We start from the raw sequence: 15093 nt of genomic DNA, 5'->3' as shown, positions 1-15093 counted from the left end.
ATATCTTTGATAGGATGAGAAATGGATGAATTGGGTTATAGGAGAAAAGTCGAATTTTCAACAAAATTGGCAGAAAAAAGTATGTATCATAGGAAACTGAGAATCTGGGCAATAAGACGTGAACTGAGTGGGTCAATCGTGTATATACGGGACAGAAAAGTCGATTTTTATGTCACTTTCCCTTCTCGCTCATCAACCCAAAACCTCAGCTTAAGCCATATCGGAAGGTTGAGGAAGGAACGACATGAAAATCTTTTGATATCAAATGTTCTTTTTCTGATTCCTTTTTTTATTCAATATTACATACTCAAGTACATAGGTATATACTTAGTTATCCAATCAAGATCTAATTGCACCTTTACATTCTTCACCGGATTTCCTAGGTTTGTATTTTTTGAGGGGAAGTCCGGGGATGAACATCATGCCATCCCAACAGAACTACTTTCAGGTATCGAGGGAGGCGCACGATGGTGTCAGAACATGTCAGAACAATGCAAGCCGTGTCTCAGTGTCCGAGGGAAAAGATTATCTTTACCTCTCTCTTCTGATCTTCGCTTTCTTCTGTTCTGTTGAGTGTGCCGTGTCCGAGCTTTTAATGCATTTTGGGCGTATCCGAGGTCGGAGCTATTGCTTGCTGCTAGGTGATTATTCACTGCTGCATCGACCCGTTAATTCATCAACTCATAGGTATATCAGCCAGGGCGGCTTGAGGTGCATCTCCCGCAGTGACATTCAGACCGTTCATCTGCACCGTGTTGTTCTCGGCATGAGAATTCAGGACCGTTTGTTGATCAAGTGTATTTCGCCATTCGACGAATTCATCAGATAGTATACCACCATGTCCCTTTTCCTCTACCTTGAATACCTCAATGGCCATGGATTTTTCTCTCCTTCGAATCTTCCACACACCATCACCGATGATAGTTGCTTTCAGGACTGTCTTTGTTAGCCACAACAAGAGTGAACAATGGTTCTAACTCACACTGAAGAATCTGATTCGCGAAGTTGATGCACATATCTCCATCCCATGAATTATTCCCCCCTCTCTTTACCATTCCAGGTATTTGGGCAGTGTTTATTCTTTCGACGCTTTGAAGAATTCCATCAGGACTTCGTTTTCCGACTATGATGTGAGGAACTCCAAGCAAAAATGATTGGAGCCAGAATTTCAGAAGCTTCCTCTCAAAATTCTGCTCATCTCCTCTATGCCTAGGAGTCACGCTTGTTTTTAACTCAAGCCATTCCGTAGACTTTCCATCCTCAGACTTTGATCCCTTGTATACTGGACCCTTGTTAGATACGAATCAACAGACCATAAGTTGTAAACATACTTCCGTCAACTTCTCCACCAATAACCAAAGCATTACTTCCAATTTTGGTTTTTACAATGGAACAATATTGGGCATGGTTATTGACAATCTCAGTATCTCGATTCTCGATATAATCTCGAGACGTTTCTGGCCACGGAGTAGGCATAAGACATAAAGTTTCGAACTTATATCCTATCTAAAGTCAATGAAAGTTACGAATATTCATTTAAGATACCTTAGACTTACCCCAAAAACTCATCGCATCTCCTGAAGGTCTTCCTGCTTGAGGTCGCTGTCGCGCATCTTGTCTAGCTCTGGTCATAACTTTATATTGATGATCTTCCTCGACAAAGCTATACAAGTCAGCTTGATGCCCACACGACAATAATTTATCATCAAGCATACATTGTCCCCTTCACCTCGATTAGTCCCAAAAATCTGAAACCCCATACCGATTACTCAACTCACCTCAAAACACGTGGCATTCATCTGGAACCCATCCCTAGAGTCAAACAAACTCGCAATAATCTGTACCCATTCTCATTAGCGTTTTCCTTGCTTATTTCTCCTAAATATAGACGAACTTTGGTCATCATTCCCCTCCAAGTAATAATATCGGCCTCAGTCTTAAGATTTGTCGTTTTCTCTTTCTCCATCAACGCCCTCAACAACGATTCCAGATGCTCATCCTTAGAATCATCATGTTTACGGAACGTTTCAAATCCGCGATTCAAATCCGTCCCTAGATCAGGCGGATAATACCAGCGAATCGAAGAATCATCTGAATGAAACTCGTGATTATCATCATAAGAAAAATGGGCAATTTCCTGTTCTGTTTGTTAGTTCAGAAAAAGAGAAATGAAATGGTGGATGATGAGGAGCAATGTACCTGTGGTCTGGAAATTGCAGTATTGCCACCATCACGAGTTCTCTCAAATTGATTTAGGGGGAGAGTATTAAATACATGGACTTGAGGATGTGTTTGATTATTAGTATTCATGATGAAGTGAGATCTACCTAGTAGGTATGGAGATGAACAATATTCTAATAGGAATTCCAATACGAATAGACCTATGAAAATTAGCAATTCCACGAATAAGAAGACTCGAGAAATCAGAAATCGTGATGGAAATAAATACTGGGTAGGTTGTCAGGTGCTGGCTTATAAGAGAACAAGTCTAGACATTAAATTCGCTTGGGACAAGGCAATGAGGCAAGGCCAAATAGTGTAGCTAGCCCGGCTCGAGGTCGGTACCTGATTCCATGGAGTAAATGGGATGGTTTCGTCTGATTTGTCGAGACGATCCCTGTTCATGCTCGTTCCCCGCTAATGCAATATTTACAGCCTTACAACAATTCAATGTTTACCTACGATATAGCTCGTGGTTCTATGAGAGTTATTTATTATATGCGACGAATGGTTACGGGGAAATTTGGTTATTGCAGTACAATACCAGCATCTATAGAAATTACTCTTCCAAATATTTATATACATCCTGTACCTTTATTACCCCTTCAATTAGTTCTCTTTATTTTGTCACAACCAAATCCGCATCCGAAAACAAATCAAGTCTTTCTCCAAACCTACGAACCTACAGACAATTTATAGACCTACGAACGAACCAATTCACATCATCCAACATGCCTGAACGCCGCAATCCCACCAGCGCCAATGCTCCCATCCGCCCCTCGGTCCGACGTAATCTCTTTCCCTCCCACCTCCGCACCTCCCACACCGCATCCTCCACCACCCCTTCCCACTCCTACGCTCACACCACACCCACCAACCCCGCCCCTTCACACCCTATCCCGTCTCTCCCCCGTCGTCCAACCACTTCCTCAACTAGTACGTCTGCCGAAACTCTTCGTCTGGACCACGTATCCACATTCCCTTCTCATTCCTCCCACTCCAACGACCGCGATGCCAACTTCCATTCCTTCCCTCATAATGGACATGAACGAAATGGGAGTCGGAATAACAGTACCTTGTCGTTCGATGGCACAACGGATATCGTAATGCGGGACAAAAATGGCGATTTTGATATTGGGAGTATGATGCTGGGAGGGGGAATCGATCCGGGAGGGGATTTGTCGTTTGGAGCTGATGATGAGGATATGGTTGGGGTTGAAGGAGAGGAGGAGAGTGAGTTTTTCTTTTCTTTGGGGTCCGGAGAGAAGAAAGGGAAACGTTTTTATACGGAGAGAAATGCTAACGCAACTTCTGAAATAGGAGAAAGACAACGCCTAAATGATTCGATAAAACATCATCAACGCGATCGCAATCGTGCGCCTAGTGAACCCGCTGGTTAGTACGATTCTTGCTTAACATATACCTCTTTGTACACTGGGCCCCCTCAAATCCATACATGAGACTGGCATTAGAACTTGCGCAAGGATGATACTGACCAAATATCTAGAATTACTAGAAGCAGTACGGAATAGTCTACGTGCGAAGACAGCAGCCCTATCAGATGATAACTGGATGTTTGAAGCGGAAAATGAGGGGGTTGTTCGGTAAGCGTGGTTAAATTCTGCAGAGTTCATGCTCGTAACAGATATGCGACACTGCAAATAAGAGCCTAGGAGCGACTTGTATTGGATATATCATGCAGAGCACTGATGGACTGGCACACTGGGAATACTTGAGGTATAGAAAAATTTGTTTAACATGGCGTAAAGATTGGATGGCTGCATGGAATGGGAGTTGGGATACCCAGGGCTGATCCTACATATTGCGGTAGTTTTACGGAGTATTGGTATTGGTATCTATATTTTCTTCTTCTCTGGAATTGAACAACTGTAGTTTGAGACCATCAGTCATCCATTACTCCCCCATTCAACGTAAGCCTTCAGCTTTAATCAAGGCCCTCGGCTACTGGTGCACCCCCCGACTGTCCAATCCTCCTAGCCTGCGGTTGCTGTGCTCCACCGCCCATCCCACCCCCAAACATACTCCCCATCATATCCAACAATGGATTTCCCTGCCTCGGTCTCTGAATGCCAAAATACATTTCTCCCACGCTCGTCAACGCCTCCTCCCACATCTCCCCAGCTTCCTTCATCTGTCCCGCATACTTCTTCATCAACTGTTTGAAATCCAACGAATTTCCCTTCTGCACCGCTACCAACAACAGTCCCAGAAAATTCAACAAAGGAATCGAAGGATAAATCTTAATATCCTCATTCGCGCCCCCCAATTCCTGCACCGTCAACCCCGCATTCGCCTCTCGCAAACGGGTCGTGAAAATCCCCAAACTCTTGCGCGCATCCCGCACATTCCCCACCAGTAAATAAGGCAACACAGCTCGACTCGCATACAGTGCGGCGGTATGACTATCGTCCTCAAGATACCATTCATATTCCATCTTGGCTAGCACCTCGGCGGAATCCTTCGTGCCGAGTATTAAATGGCGTTCCGCATCATATACTTCTCCTTCCTCTGCGAGCAAACTCCCTATAACATGATGCAATTCTGGATCGCCAGCGGGGTACGTAGAGGTTTTGCAACTCCACGCGATGGTTTCGGTGATGAAGCGCTTGCGACTGGGTTCCTCGGGAGAAAACGCACGCAGGAGGGTGAAGAGTCGACCTTTGGACGAGGAGTCGCAGGTGAGAGATGAAGTGTTGTAGACTTCGAGGAGGAAGAGAGCGAGATCGCCGCCGGAACCGCCCTGTGCGGCTTGCAGCAGGGAGAGCGAAACGGAATAGAGAATGTCGGCTGCGGCGGGGTAGTTTTGGGATTTGATGTAGCGGGAGGCGACGACGCGGGTCTGCTGGTGCGCTTCGTAGTAGGTGCCTTCTGCTGTTCTGGGGGGTGGTTAGTAAGGAATGAGACATAATTTTGGACGAGGTGAGGTGGGAGGGAGAAGGGGAATGGGCAAGAGAGAGGGAGGAGTTGTGAATTCTTACTTTTCTTGCAAGCGTGCAATGATCTTATCGATCTTTGCAGACATTTTTCCGGTATGGAAAGTGTTCTAATAGCTGTACTTGAATGCTGAAGAGTTTCCGAAATTAAAATGAAGTTCTGCGCGGTGGCATGTGTTCTGCGACGAGGTGGTTAAAGTAGCACAAGCTTGAGAGGTGGTGGGATGAGAGGTTCAAAGCTCGGAAGTTATTAAGCTGTGACGTGGTGGCGCGGCCGCTGCAGGAAAATTTATTATAGTGAGCCTTGGGACTCAGTACTAACGGAATGACAGTTCAATTGATTGAAAATCTGGGGTTGTAAAACAAATCATGGATTTACACTAGTCCTTACAGTTGTTAATTATATTTAGCAAATGAAGCCACGATCAAGAGTTTTGGGCTCAAGATTGACTGTTCTTTTTACTTTTGTGTTTGGAATAAAAGTGCTCCCGGTGAGCTTGAAATCTGGTACACAAGAGTTCAGCTCACCAGGAGTAAACCTAGAAAAACAGTACCAAAATGATTAAGCTCGTGGGCCTTGTAGATACCTGCTTAAGGACTCGAGGAAATACTACCGAATCAAATACATATCGTGAACAATCTGATAGTACACTCCATTCACAACTTTACTAGGATTTCATTCAATACATGCAAACCGTCACGGTCAAAAAAGCTTTAGAAAAATTAGAAAGATAAATAGTAAACTTGCTAATTCGAAAAAGCCAACGTATCCTATGAAAATTGGAAATTTCATCAATTTCTGAAGGTCATAATTTCATTCCTGTCACCTACACCTAATGAATATTGTGATATTGTTTCCCGCTCAGATTGCCTTTTCCCCAGAGAACTAAATCCTCAGAATTATGAGCGCGCAATTAGTAACGCTAGAATTATATTAGCTTATCTTTATCTCGAAGGCTAATTGAATGTACTCACAGGAGGGACTGGTGGGCCTCCACCTGGTCTGTATTGTTGTTGACCAGGATAAGCACCACCTGGAGGAGGAGCGCCATATTGTCCTTGTTGTTGAGGAGGGTATTGACCTTGTTGAGGAGGATATTGGCCTTGTTGTGGTGGAGGATATCCGCCAGGTTGTTGTCCATAGCCTTGAGGAGGGCCTGGAGGAGGGGCGTAACCCTGTTGTGGTTGTCCATATTGACCGCCAGGTGGTGGAGGACGGCTTCCTTGTTCATCCTTGGTATCGTAGGAGGAATCAATGGCACCGACCAAAAGCTTCAGTAACCACAAATCAGGAGTCAAGTCTGTTCCTGGGTTGGTTCGGGCCATTTCATCTTGTTCGGCTTCGAAGTTGGATGTACAATCGATCAAATCTCCGATGGTTCTATCGTCATCGAGTTTCTTCAAGAATTCAGTAGCTTGCTTGTCATTGCCGACTTGTGCGAATTGATAAGAAATGGCTTGTTTTCCATACGGAGTACGTGCGAGCTCGGCTGAGGAGTTCTTCACAAGTTGGAAAACATCATCTTGGTTATCTGGTTGACCATCGGTAATAACGATAACCAAAACTGGCTTTTGAAGTGAGTTGGATCTGACCTTGCTCATGATCAATGGCTCTACAACCTTGTTTCTAAGTTGTGCACCTAATGGAGTCAAACCCTTGAACTGGACGCGTTTGACAAGTTCCTCGACTTCTGGCTCAGATCGAATGTGGTTTCCTTGTACGTCACTGTTGATGAAGCGAACCTCGATTCCATCGGCATCGAATAGAGATCCAGCGTATGCAGCTCTTCCTAATACGAGCTTCATGTCATCAATACGGGAACCGTTCTCCTGGAAAATCATAGAACCGCTGTCATCTTTACGGAGTCAGTATTTTTTTGTACGTCACTCAAAAAGATTTGAGAACATACCAACGAAGAGAATAATGTCGAATAAAGCAAGCTTTACAATATCAGCACCCAACTCCTTGGGTACGTTCCAGCTTTGGCAGAGTTGATCAATTTTTTGAGGAGCAATGGAGCAGATCTGATCAAGAATTTGAGGGTTTCTGAAGAAATTACCCAAGTTCTTCTCTCGGATAGTGTCCTCAAGAGATTGCTTAACCGCTTGTGGTGGAATAGAGCTTCCACCTGGAACGTAACCCAAAGGTCCGGCGCGAGGTGGAGCTCCTTGTGGTGGTGGTGGGCCACCAGGGTAGGCTTGATATTGCTGACCTATTTGAGATTGTGTTAGTGGATTTCCAGCATTTTGTCCATATTGCGAAGGAGGAGGAAATGATTGCGTTGATGTGGGAGGTTGGTCTCGTGGGTTCGATGGATATGGTTGATATGGCTGCTGATGTTGCTGATGTGGCTGTTGGTATGGCTGATTTGGTTGGTATTGCTGCGGAGGTGGTTGTGATTGTCCGTATTGACCATATTGCTGGTACTGTTGGGGAGGTGGAGGCTGTCCATATGGTGGATTATACTGATTGTACTGTTGCTGTTGATATTGCTGTGGTGGAGGTGGAGGTGGAGGATGACCATATGACTGAGGATGGGGAGATGTTGGAGGTTGCCCATAAGGAGACGCTGGCGGTTGTCCGTAAGGTGAAGGCTGTCCGCCATACGGAGATGGTGGAGGCTGACCATGAGGGGACGGGGACGGTTGACCATACGATGGATATTGCGGATTGGGGGATGGGGACGGATGCACAGGTGAAGAAATCTGACCTTGCTGACCTTGACCATACTGTGGTTGACCGCTGGTTGGCTACATTATATTATAATCAGCAAACGTTCATTTTCAAATAAACATTGAGGATTTGCAAAAGGAAGAAAACATACATATGGTGGCTGACCAGCTTGAAGAGCTGGAGGAGCTCCTCCTTGTGCCTGCTGTGCAGCTGCCATCTTAGAAGCTAGCTGTCCCCCCGGATACGCATTAGTATTTGGTCTTCCGTACATCTTGATTTGTGTGTATATAAAGACTTTAAAAGCTTACCCCCATTCTTTCGAAGTAAGATTTAATAGTCTTTTGTAGGTTGATTTTTTTGAAAAGTGTTAGACAAAAGAATTCTCAAGTAATTTATGTAGACTGTGAAAGGTCTAATTAAAGGTCGTCGTGGATATTTGAGTAATGGGAAAAAGTAAACCGTGGCGGGCGTAGCTTAATATGATTGATGGTGGGGTGATGATATAATGAAATACCTGTTGATGACGAACGCAGGGATTCACAGCCTTGTAACATGCTCTAACTATCTACGAAAGACCAAAGTGAATTAAAACGGACCATTCACATCTATTTCGTCAAATTGTTTATCCAAGGAGTGGTATGAACTCTTGGGGCTTGGCATATTTTGGAACTTTTGACCTCTCATAGGGCGTTTAGTTGCCTTTGTCGTGCTTACCTTGCTTTGAGCATGCTTGCCACATGCTTGGTTGAAAGAGGCTATGCTGCATTTGTACCTTGCACTGGTGTAAACCTACTCTTACATACGTGATGCAATACAAGTATGTAGATAGACATATCTGTAGGTTCTTATACGAGCCACCGTATCCGTTGCCTTTAAATCGTATGCAAAAATCTAAATGTAAATAAACATTTGAGCTTCGTACACCGACGGTCGGATGATCACGGCAACAAAAGATGTGGTTCAGGGGTTAAGAGGGGTTGATATGCTGCACTAGCGTAGATGCCGAGCTAATAGTGGAGTTTAGTAAACGTTTAGGCTTCGTTTCTATGCCGACTATTGCGAAAGACTCCAGTGTAATATATTGATCTAATTAAATAATAATTATCTGCTTCGCTGTCTTCTTCAATACAACTCCATGAGATAGAGTTGTACGAATTTGCTCATATCATTCTTCGAATTTTGAAACGTGCTCGGCGAAGTTGAGGTTGTATTGCTACCTCACATGAACTTGTGTGAAAGCTACCCCTCCATAAGCAGTGTAACAATGCAGCACAGCCCAATTTTGACCCTGTGGAAAGCCTGTCGTATCAAAATGCGACAAGGCCATTTGCGAACTTGACCAACGGGAGACTACACTCAACAGCCACACTACTTGATCGAAAAAAGTATAACATTGAAATTAATCTAGATATCATTCATTATAACATTGGTGCATGTTCATGAGAAGGTGTTAACGGCACCAAATCATCTTCATCACCATTCAATAAACCTCTATGTTCCCCTGTTCCTGCTTCTCTTGCAAGTCCTGTCTCCATACCAATATCATCCTGTCCGTTCATTCTTCTAGTTTCTTCTGCACCATTCAATACGTACCAGACGTCTTTCTTCGTCAAAAATCCTTGTAATACGCCTCGATCGCAATAAAGAACATATCGGACACCTAGTTTTTGAAAATAGTTTGCCGTGAGGAGAAGATTTGATCGTGAAGGTAAAGTGATAGGTGTTTGATCCATCCATGGTCGAAGATCGAGTGTCGTTCGTGGATCCGCAAATGGTTGGTGTGAAAAGAATGCTTCCGTCTCGGGTCGAAGCGACCGAGGAGCTTGCGTGGACATTTTGAGATTGTATTGAAGTTCCGCTCGCGATATGTATCCCAATAAGATCGCTTCTCGAGGATCCGAGATCACGGGAAAGCCGCGATATGGATGACTTGCCAAAACATTGGTTAAAGATTCAATAGTATGACCAGTAGCGGTAAGCACGACAAGGTCTTCGATCCGAGTCATGATTTGCCGAACTGATATATCAGGGATGGGTGTCTCGTCACTATTATCCAAGAATGGATATTCATTCAAATGAATCCAACTTTCATATATCCCACGTTTCCCAAAAGCATCGCCAACCCATTTACTGATCATAACAGCGATCATAATTGGTAAAACATATGTTAGAGCTCCGGTAAGCTCGAACATAATGACAACAATTGAAACTGTCATTCTAGTCACACCACCTAGAGCAGCAGCAGCTCCAATAATCGCGTATGTACCGGGGGTGACACAGGGAATATCTGGCTCGCAGGTGGCGAATGCAAAGAATTTGGGGAAGTTGTGGACCCAGATCTCGACGAGAATGCCAACGGCACGACCGAAGAGCGCCCCTACTGCCATTGAAGGTAAAATGATTCCTGCTGGGACTTGAAGTCCAAATGTCATGGATGCTAAGAAGAAGCCCAGTACAGCTGCAAATAGTAATAAAAATATCGTTCCAATAGTAGCAGCACCAGTTTTGCATAACCCGAACTGGTCATCGGTAAGCTTCGAACACTCGGCAAACAAGGAGAAAACTAGCTCAGACGATTGAGTTCGCATGTAAAGGTTTGGGTAATTGACTAAAGCAGTCAAAGTGGCAACAATCATAACCTGTGTTATCGGTCCAGGAAGCCAAGTAGCAGTTTTCTTCCATTGAAAAATGCTTGTATTGACCTTGATAAAAAGTCCACCGTAAATTCCCTGAGCGATGTTAGACTATAGGAGTAGATGTTTTCACCAGAGAAGTCTTACCCCTAAGATACCTAGAAAAGCATAGGGTATCATTTCAAATCCATGCCAGCCAGTACTGTAAGTAACTTGATATAGAACAAGCTTTCCACTTCTAAAAGGGTCCAATGCCTGTAAAGTTACTGCAGCTGTCATGGCACAGACAAAACTTTGCCACATAGTTTTGTCGGGAAAATAGTACGAGAGTTGCTGAATTTAATTAGTCTATAGACATGATGATAACTAATCGAGTACCTACCTCTAGACTGAAGAGCACGCCACCAATAGGAGACCCAAAGGCAACAGATATACCAGCAGCTGCGGCCGCTGAAAGTACCTCACGTTTTCGAGCTGAACATTAAATCAGACGAAGATCGAGTTTCAAGCTTCAAAAATTGGACGTACCTTCGTTGCCATTGATGTTGACAAATAATTTCATAAACACATTTGCACAACAACATGCTACATGTACAAGCGGACCTTCTTTACCAAGCCACATTCCAGATGCAACCGATAGGCACTACTTAAATCAGGATCTAATCGGATATATATCAGAACGAAACTCACCAATCCAAGGGACTTAATAACCAATGTCCAGATCCCCATGAAACGCCGAATTACAAAGCCACCTAATATAGTTTTGATCTCTGGGATACCACTATGCTTCGCGTATAAAGCATATTCCTGTACCAAAACACTTGAAATGAAAGCAAAAGACAACTAGCCAATGTCAGTAATTGCACCGCGTATAACTATAATCGATGGACCCGACGTACCGAAAATAGTATAAAAAAGAAATACTCTATAAACCATTTTCCACCCGCCGAACCAATGTTTGACGCAACACTCCATGGTACCCAATCACGGCACTTAGCAACACTATCATAACCGTAGCAGCAGAAGAATTTGTTAAGGTAAAAGTGACCCCCGTCTTCTCCAGCTCGACAATATCCTGTCTTTAAATCTGCCAGAAAATCTGTGACAATGTCAATTCCGGCTGCAAATGCGCCAGCCGCCAGTCCAGTCAGAACAAGAACTATCCATATCTGACTTGCATCCAAAAGCTGTTGAACATATCCAACCAATCCTGTCGCGTTCGAGTATAACGTCCGTAGCCTTTGTCGTTCTTTCGTATATTCAAAGATCCAATCAATAGCTGTCATATCCTCATATCCAACCCGTCGACCTGGCCCCTCAACATACCAGTCCAATGGTCCACCATCTTTAGGTGTAGGACTATGTTGTGAATTATTTCCTATTGGGTACGCTCGACCATTCCCTGGACTCGTTGTGCTTCCCCTCGGTGATGGTGTATTATGTCGCGACTGGGATCCACTAATCGGTTTGGTAAATGCAGATAGAAATTTAGACGTCGCAGGTTGTTTCTGTTTGCGCTTAAATGAGAAGTGGTTTGGGCTGTCTTCGTCAAGTGGATCGTCTGCAAGTACAGCTTGGGGATCATCGTTATCGCTGTCATCTTCGGCTGAGGGATGATTTGGTGGACTGCGACTCGACGACGAATCGGGGTGTCGCCGATTTGCGAAGTAACCCGCAGATGAACTGGTCATCTTTATACATACGGTAGAAATATATGCATCTTCTGTGATAGTCGTGAGATGGGATAGCTTTGTCGTTGACTTAAGAGTCTCGAGTGCTCTAGAATCCTCCGGATTAATGTTTTACCGAATTCCGACCGAAAGCTGTTTGGATACTCAATCTCAATTCCATCACACCTCCAAAATCAAAATTTTATTTGATTCCGACGTGGATAATTGAAAGATTTTAAACATAGTTCGAGTCAAGTATGTCAGAATCAAAGGTCGGCGACATCTCAAATTCTGAGCCAACGGGTCTCAGTAGCCCTGGCGCAACTTTTGAAAAAATGAAGGACCTCCTAAAGGCGAAAGACGACACTTCCAGGTTCGTAGGACTTGCTCTCCTTAAATCCGTTCTTGACAACGAACAACAGCTCGTCAAAAATACAGAACGCCTACAAATACTTTGGGAATCCATATCCTCAAAGTTTTTGGATCGACTATTGCGAGCTCAGTTTGGTGGAAAAATTGACAAGGCCCAAGCAAAAGATATGGTAGATCTCGCAGTAGCTGTACTACATACATTCTCTATACTATTGCCAGAAGATGTTCGAAGGGGAACACAGCTCACGGGAAGAACAGGACCGCTGGTTAAAGCACTTATCCAAAGGTAACACTTCACTATTCGTATGTGAATCACGTGCTAATGCCATATAGTTCCCCTGAAACTACACAGCTAATTCTACAAACGCTGTTAACTATAGTCAGCCAGGTAGAGGGTTCTCTAGAACTTTTGAAAGTTGATGATATCTCTTCATTAACAGAGATAGCGCCACAATACCCTCTTGTTCTCGATATTCTAAATTATACTTGGGCAAATGGTTCTACGATCGATGTACAAGCTGTCTACGAAAGTATCAATCGAGTGATCCCAAATCTCCTTTTAGTATTCAAAGGAACTGACGCTGTTACATTTTTATCTTTCATTGCAAGCTTTATACCCAAGTTATCTTCTGAGGTAAATCAATAACTCCCCTACTCAGTACCGAGTCTAACATTTTTAGGCGCTTCCACGTAATCCAAAGTGGCTTAAGTCTGTAATTGTCTTGCTTCGTGAGTTAGTCAACAGAAAACCCACACTCGTTGGTAGAGTTGCATATACCCAGGCGGCAGCGGCATTGTTACAAGCATATCCTGTGACATGTCCTTCACTGTTGTTTAACGATGAAAGTCTGCATACCTCGAACAAGAATGATAGCAATAGCAAGCCGTTTTCTTATCTCTTTGTAAATCTTTTATTGATTGACTTGCGATCATCCTTCCCGTCACTCTTAGCGAAATTGAATAACAGTGATTATTCAAGTATCTCACAACGACTTGCAGCCGCATTTGACGTTCTCTCAAGCTTCATAGGATATCTTGTTCGAAGTCTCGATGAAGAAAACTCCAAATCCTTCACCATGCCCCCAGATTTAATGTTGAAGTTGCGAAAGGATATTGCTGAGACTATGTCTTTGGCAATTGAATACCTGCGAGATAGATGGGATGCATCTATTGCCGGTGCTTCTGGATTACATCCTTCTGCACGAGCTGGAACTGCTGCCACATCTGAAGGAACAAGACTCACTTTAACCTGGGATTCTATTCAAGATAAGGTTACTGTGGACCCTCTGATCCTAGCTAGTATCAGAGCATTAGCCATATGGATTCGTGAAGACGAGAACGAAAACCTACGCAAAGAAAGTGCTGGTATGATGGATATGTTCATTGAGCTATACAAAATAAGTGGCATGGATGAACCTGACTTCCGATATCCTATATTACTTGCGCTCGAAGGAATCATGACCACCGAGGATGGCGTGGAAGCTTTCTTGAACCAGGATGGATGGCAGGTGGTTTCCGAAGATCTCTTCCATATTCTTAGCCACATTGGCGATACCGCACCACTTACCAATTCTCAATCTTCCATAACTGCAGACGCAGCAAGAGGTCTTCAAATTGTACGCATCCTACTCGCAGTCATAGATGAAGAGTCAACATCATATATTAAACAGGAATGGTTGACTCTGATTTCAACCACATCTACCATGAACCTACCTGCCTCATCATCGTCTTCGGTGGTCATAGAGCTACATATTGCCATGCTACAACTATCCACAGCATTATTATCAAAAGCGGGAGAGGGCATGCGAAAGCGTTATGCCAATGATCAGAAGGCTCAAAGAAAAATGGCGGAGGAATTAGAGGTCATTGTAGGAAAGATGAGGGATAAGCAGGAGGCGGATGAGTTTAAGGAGTTGCTATCAGACGTAATGTTAGATTTGGAAAATTTAGGAGTAGGTAGATGATCACTGATATCTTTAGAAGTGAGATCAAAATGAAGCATGGTCTCTAGTTTTATGGATATCGTAGAAATATTAGCAACTCTACAAGGATCTAGGTCCGCAACAGGCTATAACTTCTGTGCATTTACAAATTAAATATAAGAATTTTCCATTATCGACCTCATTTTAATCTCATGTACCTTCCCCTTTCCTGCCTTCTCGCTCAGTACTTATCTCGCCTTCCACTTCGTAAGAGTCCGCTCATTCTAGCATCCACGCCCTCGTTCAATCTCATCTCCGAATCTTCTCTGGGTTCTCCTCTTTACAGCATAGAGAGAAAGCTTGATAGTTGAAGTCAGAGCCTGTTTTGCAATCGTTAGAACAATGAAATATTCATGTAATCGACTTGACGGCTTTGTAATGGCGAATTCCAGATCTACGAGTAAACTGTCGTGTTGCTAAACCAACTGTAAATAGCTCCTCTCATGTATATGCTTGCTATTTAGATGTGTTTTCTTCTGGTTTGATGACCCGGTTTTCACTTCCCACTCTTTCCCTAAACCCGTTTGAACGAAGGCTTAGGGCTTCAACGGGAGCGAGAGGAAAAGCACACCCACCAAAATGTCAATC

At 43.8% G+C, this 15093-nt stretch overlaps 6 protein-coding genes across 6 annotated transcripts; 2 read left to right on the top strand and 4 right to left on the bottom strand.

Moving 5' to 3' along the window:
- Positions 1 to 676: 676 nt before the first annotated feature.
- EAE97_008143 (uncharacterized protein) lies at positions 677 to 2310 on the bottom strand (the record flags this gene model as incomplete). The annotated part of the gene is made up of 8 exons (XM_038878657.1): positions 677 to 936; positions 983 to 1282; positions 1332 to 1502; positions 1557 to 1663; positions 1716 to 1723; positions 1779 to 1838; positions 1895 to 2137; positions 2200 to 2310. 8 exons carry the CDS (start codon positions 2308 to 2310, stop codon positions 677 to 679), a joined length of 1260 nt encoding a protein of 419 aa, XP_038730337.1.
- Positions 2311 to 2951: 641 nt separating this feature from the next.
- Positions 2952 to 3828, top strand: EAE97_008142 (uncharacterized protein; the record flags this gene model as incomplete). The annotated part of the gene is made up of 3 exons (XM_038878656.1): positions 2952 to 3453; positions 3541 to 3615; positions 3728 to 3828. 3 exons carry the CDS (start codon positions 2952 to 2954, stop codon positions 3826 to 3828), a joined length of 678 nt encoding a protein of 225 aa, XP_038730336.1.
- A 337-nt stretch (positions 3829 to 4165) lies between these two features.
- EAE97_008141 (uncharacterized protein) lies at positions 4166 to 5263 on the bottom strand (the record flags this gene model as incomplete). The annotated part of the gene is made up of 2 exons (XM_038878655.1): positions 4166 to 5117; positions 5220 to 5263. 2 exons carry the CDS (start codon positions 5261 to 5263, stop codon positions 4166 to 4168), a joined length of 996 nt encoding a protein of 331 aa, XP_038730335.1.
- Positions 5264 to 6088: 825 nt separating this feature from the next.
- Positions 6089 to 8162, bottom strand: EAE97_008140 (uncharacterized protein; the record flags this gene model as incomplete). Its single annotated transcript, XM_038878654.1, has 5 exons — positions 6089 to 6097; positions 6150 to 7030; positions 7085 to 7925; positions 8000 to 8077; positions 8157 to 8162. The coding sequence occupies 5 exons, from the start codon at positions 8160 to 8162 to the stop codon at positions 6089 to 6091; spliced, it is 1815 nt and encodes a 604-aa protein (XP_038730334.1).
- A 1104-nt stretch (positions 8163 to 9266) lies between these two features.
- On the bottom strand, positions 9267 to 12172 carry EAE97_008139 (uncharacterized protein; the record flags this gene model as incomplete). Its single annotated transcript, XM_038878653.1, has 6 exons — positions 9267 to 10577; positions 10629 to 10814; positions 10864 to 10955; positions 11010 to 11124; positions 11172 to 11324; positions 11381 to 12172. The coding sequence occupies 6 exons, from the start codon at positions 12170 to 12172 to the stop codon at positions 9267 to 9269; spliced, it is 2649 nt and encodes an 882-aa protein (XP_038730333.1).
- Positions 12173 to 12408: 236 nt separating this feature from the next.
- Positions 12409 to 14487, top strand: EAE97_008138 (uncharacterized protein; the record flags this gene model as incomplete). Its single annotated transcript, XM_038878652.1, has 3 exons — positions 12409 to 12809; positions 12857 to 13157; positions 13204 to 14487. The coding sequence occupies 3 exons, from the start codon at positions 12409 to 12411 to the stop codon at positions 14485 to 14487; spliced, it is 1986 nt and encodes a 661-aa protein (XP_038730332.1).
- Positions 14488 to 15093: the final 606 nt, after the last annotated feature.

The sequence above is a fragment of the Botrytis byssoidea genome, assembly GCF_014898295.1.
Source record: "Botrytis byssoidea strain MUCL 94 chromosome Unknown BBYS_017, whole genome shotgun sequence".
NCBI classification, from domain to species: Eukaryota; Fungi; Ascomycota; class Leotiomycetes; order Helotiales; family Sclerotiniaceae; genus Botrytis; species Botrytis byssoidea.
Note: the sequence above shows the minus strand (reverse complement) of the source record. Positions and strands in the feature narration are given on the sequence as shown.